Source organism: Oncorhynchus mykiss, chromosome 12, assembly GCF_057628025.1.
Source record: "Oncorhynchus mykiss isolate SJ-2025 chromosome 12, ASM5762802v1, whole genome shotgun sequence".
NCBI lineage: Eukaryota > Metazoa > Chordata > Actinopteri > Salmoniformes > Salmonidae > Oncorhynchus > Oncorhynchus mykiss.
Genome location: NC_143033.1, coordinates 63,694,700 through 63,713,884, shown reverse-complemented (window position 1 = coordinate 63,713,884; position 19,185 = coordinate 63,694,700). Strand labels below are relative to the sequence as shown.

The following is a 19,185-nucleotide window of genomic DNA, read 5'->3' as shown; positions in this document are numbered from 1 at the left end:
CCTAGACTTGGCGCTCCGGGTACCTTTTGCCTTACAGTAGCAGAGAAAACAGTCTATGGGTGACTGTTGTCTATGATACTTTTATGGGCTTTCCTCTGACACCGCCTACTATATAGGTCCTGGATGGCAGGAAGCTTGGCCGTAGTGACGTAGTGGGCCATTCGCACTACTCTCTGTAGCGCCTTATGGTCAGATGCCGAGCAGTTGCCATACCAGGCGGTGACGCAACCGATCAGGATGCTCTCGATGGTGCAGCCGTAGAACTTATTGAGGATCTGGGGACACAAGCCAAATCTTTTCAGTCTCCTTAGGGGGAAAAGGTGTTGTCGTGCCCTCTATTGTCAGCAAACTTAATGATGATGTTGGAGTCGTGTTTCGCCACGCAGTCGTGGGTGAACAGGGAGTACAGGGGGGGACTAAGTACACACCCTTGATGTGCTCCAGTGTTGAAAATCAGTGTGGCAGACATGTTGTTGCCTACCCTTACCACCTGGTTTAGTTTTTGCTTGTAAGCAGGAATCAGGATATGTACGCTGACTGTGGCTTCGATTTGAACATAGTTTGGAGCAATAAACAGGCCATGGAATGACATTTTATTAAATTAAAATGTAGGCTGTGTCACGACTTCCGCCGAAGTTGGCTCCCCTGCCTGTTTGGGCGGTGCTCGGCGGTCGTCGTCACCGTCCTACTAGCCACTACCGATCCTTTTTTTGTTTGTCTGTTGGTTTTGTCTTATTAGTTTTACCTGTGTGTATTTTAGTTTAATTAGCGTCCTTATATATATAGTAGGTTGTCCAGCCCTTGTTTTGTGCGGGATTGTTTTTTGTTACTCTGTTGTATGGTGGTTTTCGTGTGTGTATTCTCCGGACTATTTTGGTCCTGTGTTTGGGCTGGTCAATTGTATGCATGTATGTGTGTTGGTGTGACCGTTTTTGTGCGCCGGAGAATAAATTGACAATCTACTGAACCCTGCTCTCTGCGCCTGATTCCACCCACCACTCCTAGTATCTCGTGACAGGCTGTGTATTAATGGCGTCAATACTTTTAGAGTAGAATGGGTTTCATGACCACAGATCATTTCACCCTTAATGACAGTGATCAACACTGTTTGAAGCGGTTTAGGGAATGGCATCTCTTTAAGAAAGCAACTGGAACAGTTGATAGGAGCAGTTGGTATTGCCTCGAAAATATAGCCTAGTATATAAAACTAATGAAAAGATGTAGGCTTTTAATGGCTATAAACTATAAATTATTATAACTTTGGTGTCAAACTCAATTATTGTTAATGCATTGTTTCCTTGTGTGTGGTTATTTTGTTTTTACATTGGAAAATAAATCAAATCAAATTTAAATCACAACAAATGTAGGCTGAAGTGGTTAGCTGGAAGGGGGCAGGTTGAATTTGAGATTAGAGAATTTCTGGCTATTGTCTTTCAAATTAACTCAGGGCTGGATGGCTTGCCTAGGACGTATAAGCGGTCCTCTGAATGGAGGCTAAATGACAGAAATGCAAAAGTGGCCTGCCGAGGGCTTACAGCAACCCTCTGAATGGGGGATACCTGCCAGAGATGCAAATCACGTCTTGATGACTAAAGTGTCTTATTAGGAATTTTCTCTATCTGGCCATAGGACTGTTTTGCTAGCACAGACTGGAATATGTTCATCTGATGGCATTGAGGAGTATACCTCCTCTGTCACCGGCTTCATTAATAAGTGCATCAATAACAGTGAACGTACTTACATATCCCAATCAGAAGCCAGGGATTACAGGCAACATTGGTACCGAGCTAAAGGCTAGAGCTGCCGCTTTCAAGGAGAAGGACACTAATCCGTCCGCTTATAAGATATCCCGCTATGCCCTTAGACTAACAAACAAACAGGCATCAAACAAACAGGCAACAGGCATCAATAAGCGTCAATACAGGACTAATATTGAATCCTACTACACCGGCTCGTTCGTCAGATGTGGCAGGGCTTGCAAACTATTGCGAACTACAAAGGGAAATCCAGCCGTGAGCTGCCCAGTGACGCAAGCCTACCAGACGAGCCAAATGCCTTTTATGCTCGCTTTGAGGCAAGCAACACTGAAGCATGCATGAGAGCACCAGCTGTTCCGGACGACTGTGTGATTACGCTCTCCGTAGCTGATGTGAGTAAGACCTTTAAAAAGGTCAACATTCACAAGGCCGCGGGGCCAGATGGATTACCAGGACGTGTACTCAGAGCATGCATGGATCAACTGGTAAGTGTCTTCACTGACATTTTCAACCTCTCCCTGACCAAGTCTGTAATACCTACATGTTTCAAACAGACCCCCATAGTCCCTGTGCTCGAGAACGCCAAGGTAACCTGCCTAAATGACTACCGCCCCGTAGCACTCACGTCTGTAGCCATGAAGTGCTTTGAAAGGCTGGTCATGGCTCACATCAACACCATTATCCCAGAAACCCTAGACCCACTATAATTTGCATAACTCCCCAACAGATCCACAGATGACACAATCTCAATTGCACTCAACACTGCCCTTTCCCACCTGGACAAAAGGAACACCTATGTGAGAATGCTGTTCGTTGACTACAGCTCAGTGTTCAACAGCATAGTGCCCACAAAGTTCATCACTAAGCTAAGGACCTTGGGACTAAACACCTCCCTCTGCAACTGGATCCTGGACTTCCTGATGGGCCGCACCCAGGTGATAAGGGTAGGCAGCAACACATCTGCCATGCTGATCCTCAATACGGGACCCCTCAGGGGTGTGTGCTTAGTCGCCTCCTGTACTCCCTGTTCACCCACGACTGTGTGGCCAAGCACTACTCCAAGACCATCATTAAGTTTGTTTACGACATGACAGCGGTTGGCCTGATCACCGACAACAATGAGACACCCTATAGGGAGGAGGTCAGAGACCTGGCATTGTGGTGCCAGGATAACAACCTCTCTCTCAACGTGATCAAGACAAAGGAGCTGATCGTGGACAACAGGAAAAGGAGGTCTGGACAGACCCCCATTCACATCGACGGGGCTGGTGTGGAGCGGGTTGAGAGCTTCAAGTTCCTTGGTGTCCACATCACCAACAAACTATCATGGTCCAAACACATCAAGACAGTCGTGAAGAGGGCATGACAATGCCTATTGCCCCTCAGGAGACTGAACAGATTTGGCATGGGTCCCCAGATCTAAAAAAAGTTATACAGCTGCACCACTGAGAGCATCCTTACCGGTTGCATCACCGCCTGGTATGACAACTGCTTGGCATCCGACCGTAAAAAAAGGTAGGCTGGAGCTAGTCTTTGACAATTTTTAATTCAATGAGGGTTGTTGACATCAGCCGCCTGTATTTAATGGAGAGATATGCTATGCTACTAGCCTTATACCATGAATATGCATATCCATCTCGAGACAACCCTGATATAAAGTGTTTTTTTCTCAAAGTTGTCAGGATGTTACGTGTCCTACTTATATCAGTACACTCATAACAACTTAAGCATTATGAAACATCTATTAGATCAAATAAACCTCAGGTTGAAAATAAGCCATTCTTTTTTAATTGTTGACCAAATTCGACACTCTTTCATTGACCTCCATACAAAAACTCCTTGCTTGATGGGTGAAACAACGAAAAATGCCACCTGCTGGAGGGAGACATATTTTCCCCTGAGTTGGGCCTCTCTCTTCCCTTTTTTAAAATTGTATTTTTTTTAAATGTCAGCAGATGAAAATAAATATACATTTTTATTAACAGTAACATGCAAAACAAAAACATAACAGCCAGAGGGATTCCACAAAGAAATAAGAAAAAAAAAGAAAAAAAACAAATCCACATTATATCAATTCAAATACAGACATAAAGCGAATACATTTTTAAAACATTTTGTTTTGTATACGTTTTAAAGACTCTAAATAGTTTTCCAAATCAGATTAAAAAAATAAGAAAAGGGGCTTTTTCTTCATAAATTTTGATTTGTGTATGAACATTTTTCCAAATAAAATAAAGAGATTTATGAAATCAGTGTAGTAAAATAATATGTCAAACTTAGACATTTCAATGGTTGTATGCAATTTGAGGCCAAGATATAGTTTTACATCAGTCCAGAACACTTCACTACAAAAACAATGACAGAATAAGTGTTCATTAGATTCAGTTTCTAGTTCACAAAAACTGCATTCACTGGTAACATCTGGTGTATATTTAGAAATCAAGCTATTACACGGATAGAATCTATGGATAATCTTAAAGGAGATCTCCTTTACTTTATTGGTCACCATAAATTTGTGTGGAGTAACAGTATAACTTTAGACCGTCCCCTCGCCCATACCCGGGTGCGAACCAGGGACCCTCTGCACACATCAACAACAGTCACCCACAAAGCATCGTTACCCATCGCTCCACAAAAGCCGCGGCCCTTGCAGAGCAAGGGGAACCACTACTTCAAGGTCTCAGAGCAAGTGACGTCACCAATTGAAACGCTATTTAGCGCGCACCACCGCTAACTATTTCATATCCGTTACACTCACCTCCTTTTTGACCTCCTCCTTTTCCGCAGCAACCAGTGATCCGGGTCACGGCACCAATGTAACAGTATAACTTTAGACCGTCCCCTCGCCCATACCCGGGCGCGAACCAGGGACCCTCTGCACACATCAACAACAGTCACCCACGAAGCATCGTTACCCAACGCTCCACAAAAGCCGCGGCCCTTGCAGAGCAAGGGGAACCACTACTTCAAGGTCTCAGAGCAAGTGAGGTCACCGATTGAAACGCTATTTAGCGTGCACCACCGCTAACTAGCTAGCTATTTCACATCCGTTACATAAGCACGGCGCCAGTTTACATCAAACGATGAAGCCCAACAAAATATCGCAGAGGGAATAGACTTCCTGTAGAAAATATCCCTTAATAAACGATTGTTGAATTTCCTATCTAGTAGACCAATGCCATTCACCTGGATATCGCTTACAATCAGAGATATTCCAAAATATGCATTATTCTGAAGTAAAGTTTTTACCCCACTAGGTATAGCTTTAATAACAGTGTCATATTCCTTGCTTGAAACCACAAAGTTGTATCTTTCCATAAATTCTCTCCGTGTAAATAGATTCCCACTAATATTAACTAATTGGCTGACAAGGACAATGTTTTTCGAGAACCATTTATGGTTAAATAACATCTTGTTTCTATGTAATATCGACCCATTGTTCCATATAAAACATTTATGAGGTGAAAAGTTGTGTTTATACAACAAAGCCCAGCACATTAAAGCCTGCTTGTGAAAAGCCGCCAGTTTCACAGGAAGTTTACCCACAATATATGGACATTGAAGAAAAAAATTAAGCCCTCTGAACTTCTGAAAAACAAAATGAGGTATAATATTCCAGAAACTATGAAGATTTTTATGTACCTTTTAATCCAGTTGACCTTTGATATCTGATTGAAGAGAGTGAAGTCGAAGACATTTAGACCGCCATCACAAACCCTGTTGGCGATAACATCTCTTTTTATCTTATGTGGCTTGTTTTTCCATATGAAGTTTTACAAAAGCCTATCTAAGGTACAGCAAGTAAATTTGGGAATGTCAATAGATGAAAAAAGATAGGATAGCCCCTCAGTTTTGGATAAAACCACTCTTCCTTGAAGATTTAAATCCCTCCCTAACCATGAGGATAATTTTTTTGTAGACAGATTCAGTTACAGGGTTCAAATTAAGATAATTCACAGCCTTAAGATTTTTGGTGATCTTTACACCGAGGTAGGTTACAGTATTTTTTTCAGAGATGTTACAATCTGCTGGATTGACAGCTCCGTTCAAAACAAACATCTCACATTTGGAAAGATTTCATGCCAAACCTGAGATTCTTCCCATTCTTCTCTGAGAAACCAGGTATCACGTAAGTTAGCCCGAAGTGTCGTGAAACATTAGAGGAACTGTTGCGATATTGTCGTCCCTTTACGGCGTACCGCCATTTTAAGTTGAGGACAGATCGTTTCCCTCCCCCTGGCAAGAAGCTAACCAAGCTGAATCCTCTGTGTCTCTCGGTTGCTGAAGAATATTCATCTGTGGGAAAACATCTTGCTTTGAACAAATAGAGCGCACGCTCTTATTCCACGTTGCCTGATTCGGGCTCTCGGAGTTTTAAAGGGATTGAATGAAGAGCTGAGGTGAGTAGGGAATAAATGTATAGTACCCCTGAGTGGCGGCACGAGGCCTATGCTATGGTGGACAGTCGTTAGGTAGACTGGAATATGTAACGTTAACTAAACTGGAATATGTAACGTTAACTAAAATAGACATGTTAAAATGTGCCATATTTCGTTTTAGGTGTCTGGTCTTCCTGCAATTAACTAACTTAAATGCGTTGGTGGATTGGCTAGCTAACGTTATCCAGGGTGGTCCATTGTTTGACTGCGTTGTTAGCTAACGTTAGCCCAACACTGAGGTGTCTAGTTGGAAGCCAGACAACTAGCTCTAAAGGCGTCCTCATCCGAAACTGTTTGGAACAGTTTGTGCGCATATTATGATTACATTTGGTGACGTTGTTCGTTTTAGTCTAGAGAAAGGTGCAATTGCGTCCCGAAATTCGGGGCGTTCCTGCATATGGGCATTCCTGCAACTGCAAGAACCCCTATCCACTTCACATTAACAGCACTTACAGTTGACCCGGACAGCTCTAGCAGGGCAGGAATTTGTCACACTGACTTGTTGGAAAGTTGGGCATCCTGTGATGGTGCCACGTTAAGTCACTGAATTCTTCAGTAAGGCCATTCTACGTCTATAGAGATTGCATGCATGGCTGTGTGCACTATTTATACACTTGCCTGCAAGGGGGGGGGTTAAGTGGTGTGTTTACGTTGAGGGCAGGCATTCGCTACAGATAACTAATAACATTTGTCTGTCACGAATGCATTTTAACGATGACAATTTTCATGCACAAATACCGTGAAGATCTTGAGGCCCGTTGTCGTGCCATTCATCCATCACCTCATGTTTCGGCATGATAATGCACGGCCCCATGTCACAAGGATCTGTACACAATTCCTAGAAGCTGACAATGTCCCAGTTCTTCCATGGCCTGCAATCTCACCTGACATGTCACCCATTGAGCACGTGTGGGATGCTCTGGATCGACGTGTACCAGAAGGTATTCCATTTCCCGCCAATATCCAGCCACTTCGCACAGCCATTGAAGAGTGGGACAACATTCCACAGGCCTGATCAACTCAATGCAAATGTCACGCTGCATGAGGCAAATTGTGGCAACACCAGATACTGACTGGTTTTCTGATCCACGCCCTTACCCCCCAAGAAAGTATCTCTGACTAACGGCTACATCTGTGTTCCCAGTTGTGAAATCCATACATTATGGCCTAATGCATTTATTCCAATTGTTTGATTTTCCTTATGAACAAACTCGGTCAAATCTGACATTTTTGCTTTTTATATTTTTGTGTGTATATGAATAACCAGAAGTCAGCCTAAACCATTCACTATTCTAGCTAGCTATCCTTGTAAATGTGTTATTTTCCTTGAAGCTTCCAGATAAGGGAAGATTGAGCTTTGTTTGGTAACATTGATCAGTTCTCCTAGACACTAGCTTCGAAGCTAGTTCCACACATGAAAGTAAGATGTTGCCTTACCTTTGCAGAAGAAATTGAGCTGCCCATGGTTGTCACAATGGTCCTCCAAGCCTTTGTGGCTCTGTCCACACTGTTTAATGGCAACACTGATGCAACTCCGTCTGCATATTATTAGTAACTACGTAGTTTATGAACTAAACATCTCTTTTTCTCGCTGCAGGTGAAAGATGACCCAGTTTTTACCCCCCAATCTGCTGGCCCTATTTGCGCCCCGGGACCCCATACCATTTCTGACCCAGTTGGAGAAGCTTCCCCATGAAAAACACCACAACCAGCCATACTGTGGCATCGCTCCCTTCATCAGGCATTTTGAGGTAAGGCAAACCTACCTAGCTCTTGTGCAATTAAACTCTTTGTGAATGAGATGGATAGTTGGCTGTTTTGTATATTATTTGATTGAATGCCTTTGGCCCTCAACTTTTGGACTGTTTTGATAGGACCCCAGAGATGCCCCTCCCCCCACTAGGGCAGAAACTCGCGATGAGAGGTTGGAGAGGAAGGTGAGCATTGGTAGAGGGGTCGCTTCCCTTTGTGGCCATTTCTTTTGACTTTTTTAGTCAAACCTCAATGCGTATCTGAATAAGACTGGAAATCTTCCGTGGGGTGTACTAGTACATGGCTCTAATGTAGATATAAAGTAACAATTTGGGGTTTGAGTCTGAGGGGCCTAGCTAACCTGTTTCTGTTTTACAGAGGAGGGAGAAGATCGAGAGGAGGCAGACGGTTGTGGAGACAGAACTGAAGCTCTGTAAGTTGACATGGATGAGCTTTTGTGACGTTCATACGATTTACTGAAAGTTGATGGTCAGGTTATATATAATATTTTCTTCTACCTTCTAGGGGATCCACACAATGACCCCAATGCTCAGGGGGATGCCTTCAAGACCTTGTTTGTGGCTCGTGTGGTAAGTGTGCATTATACAGGCTACCTTCCATGTTCCATGGCATCTTTACCTTCCATCCTGTCTTGGCCACTGATACAAAAGCCAGGTAGTGATTAATAACAAATTAAGCATACATTCTCCGCAATAAAATGAAAACCGGGCAGCCACTTCTTGAAGCATAACTTACATTTTTTATTGAATGGTATGAAGCCCAGAAGTGTGTTCTGAAGACAACTCTAAGACCAGGCTGTCAGTAAACTCTACACTGTTGTATTTGGCGCATGTGACAAGTAAAATTTGATTTGAAAAGGGGGTTTCCGCTAAGTTCTGATGGGATCGATGTTAACTGTGTTATCATTGCTGCAGAATTATGACACCACGGAATCCAAGCTTCGCCGTGAGTTTGAGGTCTACGGACCCATCAAACGGGTAAGTTTAGTCTGTCTCCTAAACCACCCTTTGGTTTTATAATACAATTTATGAGACATTTATTAGTGGCAATTGGTCCTCTGTGTGCCCCCCCCCCCCCCCACAGCTTGTTCAGCTAGCGTTATTATAGTCGCTCTCTTCCAGATCTACATCGTCTACAACAAGAGGTCAGGGAAGCCCAGAGGCTACGCCTTCATAGAGTACGAGCACGAGAGAGACATGCACTGTGAGTACCATGAGAGACCAACCCCCTCATAACCCACCTAATCTCAAATGAGTCTGAATGCTGGGATGGTATGTGGGTGGGATAGTATTTTTTTGAAGGACTGAAAAGAAAGGTACCGAAAAAAATTCACTAGATCAATTTTACGGCCATACAAATGGTTAGAATTTCACTATAGCTTTACAAGTTGTACCAGTTGGGGTTAACTAAAAGTCAGTAACCCCATCAGCACCTTGTACTCTTGCCCAGTGCAGGAGGAACCCTCTTGACTGAATAGCACCTTTTATGGAGTAAACTGGCTAGGCTCTGTTTTTAAAATGTAGCTATTTTCTGTACAGCACAAGCAGCTTATGCTGTCCTTGGTGCGATTTCCCTTTGAAGGGCCAGGATCAGCAATGGTTTCACATTTATCCATAGTCCTAGGGCCACTCTTAATATCTGCCAAATGTATAAAATAAAAAAATAATAATAATTGTGTTCACACTGCTGAGCCACACCGAGCTGTACTGCGCTGGCCTGATTATGCTGCGAGGACATGAATGGAAAGTATCCAAGCCAGCAGAGTATGGTTTGGATTGGCACAATGGTATGAAAAGGGTCAGAGAAGGAGAACTAGCTGGAAAGTAGGCTTGGGCGGTATCCAGATTGTCATACCCTCATACCGACCTTGTGTCATACTGGGATATTCGGTATTGCCGGTTAGAATGCTAACGACCGCGTTGCTAACATTTTGTAACTCAAATGATAGTTTGCTGCAAGCACAAAACCAATATTTGCCAGCGAGGCTCTTGATCCAGGAGGTTATTCTCTGCTTTTACCAAGTGAACGCTTGATTTAGAAGAAGCTAACCACTTAGCTAGTTGGCTAACTAGCTACTAAATTAGTAAACCAAATGCAGAAGTTGGCACATTTTAGGCAGTTAACTTTTAGACTTCCCATAGTGTAATTAAATCACCTGGCGCATGCTGCACAACAGTGAGTCACTCCCATGGCTCTGGTCTCTCTTGTAGTTGTGTGCCTGTGAACAAGCACCACATGACTGGGGACTACTGTAAGCTTCATAATAATGTGACAGGTGAAATGAAGAACTCTGTTCTTTGTCTCCTAACGTATTGCACAAGTTGATTGTGGGTGTTTACTTAAGTAGCTACAAATAAAATGTAATGAACCTCAAATAGTTTAAACGGTGTTGACGGTATGGGAAAACCATCCCGTGTCTTTTTCCAAATACCCCGGTATACGGTATACTGCCCAAGCCTATTGGGAAGTGGGTTAAAAATATGGACCCACGGTCCATACGAGTTAAAGATTAGAACTCTGAACGCAAGGGTCCCCAAAATCCATCCATCCTTTACATTTTTACAACTGAGTTTAGAATGGCGATATGTTATTAATTAGGGGAAACAAGGTGCTGAGTGAGTTTTGTGTGATGTCTGTCTTGTGTGGCGCATGATGACCTCTTGACTAACTCAAGTAATGCTACGAACGGGTTTCTGTACTGCACTTGTCTGAGTGAGTGCAGTTAGTCCAGCCATGACACATGTATGTGGCGGTGCCATTTGGTGGGAAGGTTTGGCCTATGTTTTGTATGTATAAACAACTTCTAAGCCTTGTTCTTCTGGTCACGTTGAATGTCTTTGCTTGCTGTAGGTTAGGCCTGTAATAGTTAGGAGTGTTAAGTCATCAGTGGAACAGGTAGGTTTCCTGGTTGGACAACCAACGGTAAGCTACAGGTCACCAACAGGGTAGTTCTTTCCCCTAACTTGTCTGGTTAACTTGGGTACCCTCATCTCTGTGCTTTTGTGACACTGGGCCATTTCTATCAGCTCATATCAGTGGTCCTCCACCCTGGTCCTGGCGAGCTACCATGCCAGCTGGTATTATTCTCATTGATCGAATTTAAACAAATTATCAGGCAGAAGGGTGTTCCAGGTGTAAATCAGTTGCTCTCTAAGATTGCTATTTACTGGCCACCTTCCAGGCCGACTACTTGCCAGATCTCACAACACCTGGGTAGGTGTTTTACATGTCAGCTAAAAATCATATAAAATAAGAATCTGACGCCTGACTGCTAGTTGGTGATGAGGCAAGTCTGCACAGCGCGACTGCAGTGTAGCTGGCCTGGAATGTGGTCGCTGATTCATTGCTGGAACACTTAGGGTCATGCACCCAGGGTGCAATGAACAGGCAGGGAATAGTGTTCCCCAGGACCAAGGTCGCCCACCCTTGGTATGATGTGACTCAGGTGAGGGTTGACTTGTGAGGGGATGTCAATGCTGGCTCTGCAGTGTATTAACTGTTTGTTGTTCTCATTGCCACTGCAGCCGCCTATCTGTGATGGCTATTGGCCAGAGCTGGCTTGCAGATGATGATGGTTATGATACATCTACACCCTACTACCACAGCTCAGTATATGGTTGGTATGATGGGTTTGTATGATGGGTAAGCTTTCTTTCCACCCTCCATCCTCCTATTTAGGGAAGAGGAGCTACGTTCAATGGGCAAAGCACATTTTTTTTTGAAGCTGCTTAAATGTTGCTTGAACAATACTGACATTGATAAGACTGATCTGGTGCTTTGACCATTGAACGCACCCCCAGGCCATTAGTCAGTTAATGGGTGCCTTTTGAGTTTTCCTTTTGTGTTAAAGCCACCTCAGATGTATCCCTTTTAATACTTTTACATATAGGCCTAGGTGGTTTTACTATTTTAGTATTTGTTGTCTGAAACAGTATTTTCAGGTTCTCTTGCATAATCATTACGAAAATGTTTTTTTTTTTTTGCATAACATTGCATCAAAAAGACCACACGCCCAAAACGAAATCCCCTAGCATTGTAAGTTAAGGTCTTTTCTTGTGTGCGTCGAGCTGGCTTTAATAGAATAGGCTTACGAGGGGACTCAACACTTTTACAGGAAGGCACATACTTATGCACATATGTAGCTTTGTCCCTACTATATAACTAGGCAAGAGCAGATGTCGACGAGCATAGCGGTAGCTCATTCAGACATGGCAGTCATCTCACCCCCAGATCTCTTTACCACAGCTGATTGTAAGGATCCGGTGTATACAGCTAATAGAGCCAGTCAAGTGAGGAAACATGTCACCACTTGAACTTGCCTACATTTATTCTAGCCTACACCAAACACTTATCTAATTTGCTCTAGGTGCATACCTTTTGTGTCTTAATTATTATTATTTTTTGATATGCACCATATGTGTGCTTGTATAGTAAGAATGTACTAGGCCTTCTTTTTGGGGTTGAGTTAAGGCAACCCACCCCCCTTTGAGTGAAGTCCTCTCTGATTGGTTGAGAAGGTTATGGTTTGTGGTAAGACAAACCCGGATTGATTAGTGAGGGGTTGTGGTAAGGCCCCCTGGTAGTATAAACCTGTGAGGTGTCATGAAAGTACAGTGATTTGCTATGATCTAGAGGGGGTTCTGGTAAGGCCCTCTGGCTATAAAAGCGAGTGGTTCTGGTAAGGCCCTCTAATTGGATATAAAGAGGAAAGAGTCCTCTGCCGTTTCCCATTGGATCGTCTACCACAGCAGACCAGTGTAGAGGCCAGGATGGGTCATCATGGATCCTGCCGAATTCTTCGGTCATAAGAGACTGATCCCAAGACTGTCTGGGCCAAGGGAGTATATATTTGTGTGTGTGTTCTGAGTTTGACTCGGAAGCTGCAGACTGTGGTGTTAAATCTGGCAGTGGCTGGAGCCTGCCAATTTGGCTTGCAACTGGAAGCACTATGCTCCCGGAGGTTCTGAGTCCGACACTGCGCTCTTGTCCAGGTGGTGGTAAGATAGTTGGTCAAAACAAACACAGCAGCCCATAAAGCCTCCACTAAGGTATGTGTATATAACTTGACACATTTTCTCATATCGCGATGATTCCCTCCACTATATCTCCCCCTCCAGACAAGTATTACAAGCGCAGAGGTTGTATGTAAGGCAACCTAATTTACATTAGCCTCACTATAGTCTGAAGCACAACATGTATAGGGTAAGAAGATATGTTTGTGTAATAAGCAGCATTGTCATACAAGGTTGTGTATTCTGGCAATTGGAGTAAATATTCAAACCAATGTCACTGGTATTTTATGTCTCACTGAACTGGGGGCTAAGAACACCAGAAGTGGTCGTGCCAGTGATGATGGCTATTGCAGGACGTGCCTAAGGTGTCAACATTTGCAGGGCAGTATCCACCTGGTTTGTCACTAACCACGTTTCCATCCAGTTTTTGAAAAGTCATACCGTATTAAAGCAAATCACGACAGCTGTGATGGAAACATGAAGTTTCGGTACAATTTTATTAATGAGGAGTTTGACAAGGTGGGATCTTTCTGTAAAATTAATTGTGTGAAATTGCGGTGTTAGTGCTTTTAGGGGCAAATATTGATAGTAATTACTGTCTTATCGAAGTAATAACTTGGAGTCAAGCGACTCCAATTCTACGACTCTGGCAACCATGCAAAAATAGGCTACAGATAAAATATGAATGATGAACTTCACATGGTGATGAAAGTGCATGGCGACGAGCTTGATTCTCCTTTCCAATAAATGTTTATGTTCTTATGCTGGTGACATGATGCTTGACTGCTGTTTGACAAAATATTCTCTCATCCATTATCTTGTGTAGACTAGCCTACCCTTACTGTATATGCGAGCTGTTGGCTAGAGCACACGCCAAGACCAGCGTAGGCACATTTACTATTAAACGCAACAGTTTGTGACAATTGGTTGTTAAATGTTTGTATAAAAAATAAATATACATGAACTTCGTCATCACGCACTGATTTATCTGCAACAATTCGGTTTGGTGGGAAAATTCACATTTTCTTTCACGCAGATTTAGGAATATTTGCATTAAAATCTGTCGCCAATTGGGTGGAAACCTGGCTACTGGTATAAAATCCCCAATTCCACCTATAAGAGGCTAGACTAAGTGGGTGGCTGTTTGATCCATGGAGGTGACTCATATTCGATGTTCCTTCTGGGTAAGAAGTTGTAGATGTGACAATTAGGTGAACATGCACAAATGCATTTCTCATCAATTTGTCAGGTTGGGTAATATAATAAATAGTATGTTGCTATATGAATTACTGTCTTATTTCAAGTGCACAAGCATTTTTCACAACAGGCTCTCAAATGCACTCCACATCAAAGTACTGTCAACTACTTGGACCACTCGTTTACATTTAATTCATTTAGCAGGCGCTCTTATCCAGAGTGACTTACAGGAGCAATTAGGGTTAAGTGCTTTGCTCAAGGGCACATTGACAGATGTTTCACCTAGTCCGCTTGGATTTGAACCAGCACACTTTTGGTTACTGTCCCACCACTCTTAAACTCTAGGCTAACCACTAGGGACACGCAATATTCAGTAATAATGCATTATTGGTAATGGTCTCTAGCTGACACTGGTAGCTTTAATGCATTTTTACACAGAATCCCATGAGATGAAAGTTATAGTTATGAAAGGCTGTGTATTTTCAAAATCACTATGGAGCAATTTAAATGCATAGTTGTAGGTAAAAATCTTAGCCAAAGCTACCTGAGCCTTTCATGCGGCACACTATAATTTAAGGGTATGCATATAATTGATATTGAGCATTTTTGCTTGCTTCCTTAGATGTATTAGCTTATAGTCGTGGGCAATGTCAAGACCGTTGATTGGTCTAATCTCCTCAAACTCAACTCCCCATCCCCCAATTGTTCCCCTCTAATTAGGGACTGATTTAGACCTGGGAAACCAGGTTGGCAATTGAGGCAGAACAGAAAAGCAGCAGGCTCTGGGCCATGTAGGTTGAGTACCCCTGGTCTAAACTATGACCTTTAGCTTCAAGGTAAAAGGAGCCATGCAACAGTAAGAGGTTGACCCTCTAACAGTGTGGTCACTTGACCTAAGTAAGATTTAAATTATTTTAAGCAGCGTTTCACTTTTCGGTCTCTGGTGCTCCACGTGAAACAGTGCAATCATTATAGGCCAAACTTCAATGTTTTTTTTAAATATATTATATAACGCATATAATAAAATTGAATGTTTTGAGATTTGAATGATTTAATGCGTAGTTCACAAAAAAAAAACATTTCTATCTGCTATCACTTGTAATTTGCGGCTAGAATGCTTTTCTTTATCCCTCTTTAATGTTTTCAAAATAAAGATTTACTGAAGTAAAGTGCTTGCACAACAAAATACTTACTGTGGTACATCTTCAAAAAAGATCGATGTGCAGGTAAATGTAGCATTTAGTGGTGGAAAAAGGTCTACCACTACATGGTCTGTCTGCCCAGAGAGCAGCTCCACACTACCTCACCTGCTCCTGGTCAGTATATTCATGCACTCTTTGTTAACCTTACCTTTGAAACCGCAGAGCTCCATCTTACCCCTCTACCTTTCTCTCATCACCTCCCCCCCCCCCCCCCCCCCTTTCCTCCAGCTGCCTACAAGCATGCAGACGGGAAGAAGATCGATGGAAGGAGAGTGCTGGTGGATGTTGAGAGAGGCCGCACTGTGAAGGGATGGCATCCCCGCAGGCTAGGTGAGGAACTGCACATGATTTCTGTGACTGTATAATTAACAGATTCTCTTCGCACTGGCCATTTTATGAATCCCTTTAATGTTAGTCAGTTTTAAATACAAATCATAGACAAATTTAATGTATCCTCAACCAGGCGGTGGTCTTGGTGGGACAAGGAGAGGCGGGGCTGACGTCAACATCAAGCACTCTGGAAGAGACGACACCTCACGTTACGATGACCACCCCCCAATTGGAGGGTGAGTAACTACACTGGGCTCTTGGTGGTCCACTAAGAGAGGGTTATGTTACCCTATTCTAAATAGGCCCTATCCATTAGACCTGAAAGAAATGGATAGATGTAGCAATATAGAAAAATTATCTGAAGACAAAGGGGAATTATTACCATATTCCTTATTTACATCGATCCAATTATTTTGGATCTATGCAAGTCTAGAGGGTATGGGCTAGCGATAGACTTGGGATTGGACATTTTGGTGTGACTGACTTGAAGTTTTCTGTAGCGGTTTGTCAGTTGACTGTTATTTTTGCCCTTCTCTTCACCTCAGGGAACGAGAGCGCGAACGTGGACCTGAGCCCAGAGGGGAGCGCAGAGAGCGTAGCCGTGAGCGTGAACGTGGGGGGGAGAAAGAGCGCGGTGGCGAAAGACGGCGGTCCCGGTCCCGGGAAAGACGCAGGCGCAGCTCCCGCTCCAGGGAGAGGGGCGACAGGGGTCTGGGCCTGGCAGGGCCCGCAGAGGAGAGCGTAGGGGGTGGCAGGAGGAGAGATCGAGAGAGGGAGCGAGGGGGAGGAGGACCAGGTGGAGACAGTCATAGCAGGGAGAGGAGCAGAGACAAGGGTGAAAGGAAGAGGAGGAGCCGCAGCAGAGAGCGCAAGCGAGACCGGGAGAGGGGCAAGGGTGGCGAGGGGGATGAGGGCATGGGGCTTGGAGATGGTATGATGGGGGAGGGAGGAGAGAAGATGCCTGAAGAGCCTAGTGTGGGTGAGGAAGGGGGAGAGGTGGGAGAGGAGCGCGGCGGGAGGGAGCGGGACAGAGACAGGGAGCGGGACCGTGACCGGAGGCGCAGCCACAGGGACAAGGACCGGGAGAGGGACCGAGAGAGGCACAGGGGGGACAGGGAGAAGGACAGGGAGCATAAGAGAGACAGGGAGCGGGGTGGCGGGGAGCGCAGGGAAGACCGGCATGGCTCTCTCCTGCCCCCCTCGGCCGAGCAGGACGATGTGGGTAACGGGGAGGCGGGGGAAGCACCGCCCCAGCCAGAGGAGAACAGCCAGGATGGGTTGATGATGGACCAGGAGTCGGTGCAGTCGGGGGAGGGCTACGTTTCCAATGAGAACGGCTACAAGGTGGAGACCCAGGCAGAGGAGTACTAAGCGGGGCGTTGCCATTTTTAAGTTCCTGTTTTTTTTATTTTATATATACAACAAAGCCACATACCCCTTCCCTGTTTGTGTGAATTATACTGTATTGAGGTGCTGCCCTGTTAGAAGCCACAACGGAGCAGTGTAGGTATAACAAACTGTCTTTATGGGTTAAGTAGGGTTTTGTTTCTTCTGTATTTGAACCCCCACAAAAGGTCCACACCACAAAACAATTATTTCAAACCCGTCCCTCTGTTCCAAACTGAGAACTGTGCTCACTGTCCCTTGACATTCACGCTCTTCCCCCAACCGGAACTTTAATCTGACATTCTGCTCTGTCAAGTACTTGTCTGATTACAATCCCTTTACGAGTGAGGCAGAGATTGCATAGTTATGTTCAAATATTTCTTTTTCTTAAATATCTATTGGTGTTAATTCAACCTGGGTTGTTTTTTTTGGGGTTGTTTAATAGGGGCTAAGTTGTTTAGGTTTTGTAACATTCTTCCCCCCCAAGTGATTTGTATCAATCCATGATCCCACAAAAGCAGATGAGAAAATAAAAATATATATATTTGAGCCTTCATATGTTCCTTTTTCAATTTAAAGTACAACCCTGAGAACATCTTACTCAACTGTCTGGACCCGTATGTCTATCTATTCTCAAGAAAATGTACACCAATAGCTAGGTTTCCATCCAATTGGCGACAGATTTTCATGCAAATATTCTTATGTGCATAAGGCATTATATGCATTTTCCCACCAAAGATGTTTCCATCCAATTGACTTGTTGCAAATAAAAGGCTGCGTGATCTAGTGAAAATAAAAATGCATTTTGCCGTTAAATTCCGATGTATCGAAACCCATTGAACTAGCTTTTCCTTATCGCATTTAACCCCACTGATTGTTACCAAAAAAATGTGTTATATAGCGTGTGCCCCGTTTGTTATTGGCATATGTCCTCTAACCAACAGCACGAAGTTTGCTAGAGCACACATATAGCCTACATGAGAGTGAGTCTTTATTTTTCAAACAGCAGCCAAGCATTGACTATCATGTCACCAGAATAAGACCCTGGGTATTTATTGGAAAGTAACATCAAGCTAATTACCGTACACGTTCACCACCCTGCGAGTTATATTAATTGATTTAATCTGTAGTTTAATGAACCGCACGCTTTCCCGACTAGTCGTAGTGGGAGGACCACATGTCAACGCGTGACTCCCAAGTTTACGTAGATATGATGGTTATTGTATCAATATTTGCGCATAAGTGTTTCCACTGACATTTCTCGCATAATTAATTCTACCAACACATTCCACCTTGTCTAGTTGACATTTGTTTCCGTCAGGCCTGTCATTACTTTTTATCTGCCGTACTTTGCTTGCATAAGAAGGTTGGATGGAAACCTGGTTATTGAACAAGGTTGAAAATGGGGGGGAGAGTAAGGAAATGTGTTGCAGAGTGCATGTCTACGAGTTGGCCAATATTGCTAATTTTTATTCTGTAAAGCAAGATGGGGAACCCCCTGAATGGAATTGTTCTGATTCTTCTGAAATAAAGTTTTTTTTATTTTAAATATTGAACATTTAGTCGGTCATCCTTTTCAGTAATCTAAACTACCAGGTTTATCGTCGGTTGGCATCCGACATTATGGTGCATTGCTGCCACCTACTGTACTGGAGTGTGGGCCAGTGACTGGGAGGAACTAAATCATACTTCATGGGGCAAATTTCACCCCATAAGTATTGCATTTAGACAAAAATTAATTGTAAACACGATAAAAGTTGCTAATGTAAACGTATTTTCAAGGAAGAGTGAAATGTGTTAATCAAAAACTAAACAATTGAAAGCAAAATGTATTTAACATCAAGCAAAACCCCAAAACTTGCAAACACATTTTAAAGTGAGAGCAAAACAGAAATTATTTAAAGGTTTTCAGTTAATCTTTCCCAACAACCAATCCTATTGAATCCATTTTGCCTACGCTCTTGCCTGTATTTTCTACCTTTTGGTTATGCTACTCACATCTTGGCTCTCGATTTCTTTGCTTTCACTGCAAGTTTGATTAAGTTTGGGCTTTTTTTGTGAAGGGTGGTATTTATGTGAAGGGTGGTAT

At 43.4% G+C, this 19,185-nt stretch overlaps 1 protein-coding gene across 2 annotated transcripts; it reads left to right on the top strand.

The window, feature by feature from the left end:
- Positions 1-5,918: 5,918 nt before the first annotated feature.
- On the top strand, positions 5,919-18,652 carry snrnp70 (small nuclear ribonucleoprotein 70 (U1)). 2 transcript variants are annotated; one of them, XM_090192923.1, is made up of 11 exons: positions 5,971-6,157; positions 7,794-7,947; positions 8,071-8,133; positions 8,327-8,381; positions 8,474-8,538; positions 8,884-8,946; positions 9,091-9,172; positions 11,494-11,585; positions 15,609-15,710; positions 15,844-15,946; positions 16,256-18,652. In XM_090192923.1, the coding sequence occupies exons 8-11, from the start codon at positions 11,507-11,509 to the stop codon at positions 17,079-17,081; spliced, it is 1,110 nt and encodes a 369-aa protein (XP_090049049.1). In that variant the 5' UTR covers positions 5,971-6,157; positions 7,794-7,947; positions 8,071-8,133; positions 8,327-8,381; positions 8,474-8,538; positions 8,884-8,946; positions 9,091-9,172; positions 11,494-11,506; the 3' UTR covers positions 17,082-18,652. The 2 variants fall into 2 exon arrangements, with proteins under 2 accessions (XP_036793827.1, XP_090049049.1); XM_036937932.2 differs by lacking the exon at positions 11,494-11,585 and having other exon boundaries at positions 5,919-6,157.
- The last annotated feature ends 533 nt before the right edge of the window (positions 18,653-19,185 follow it).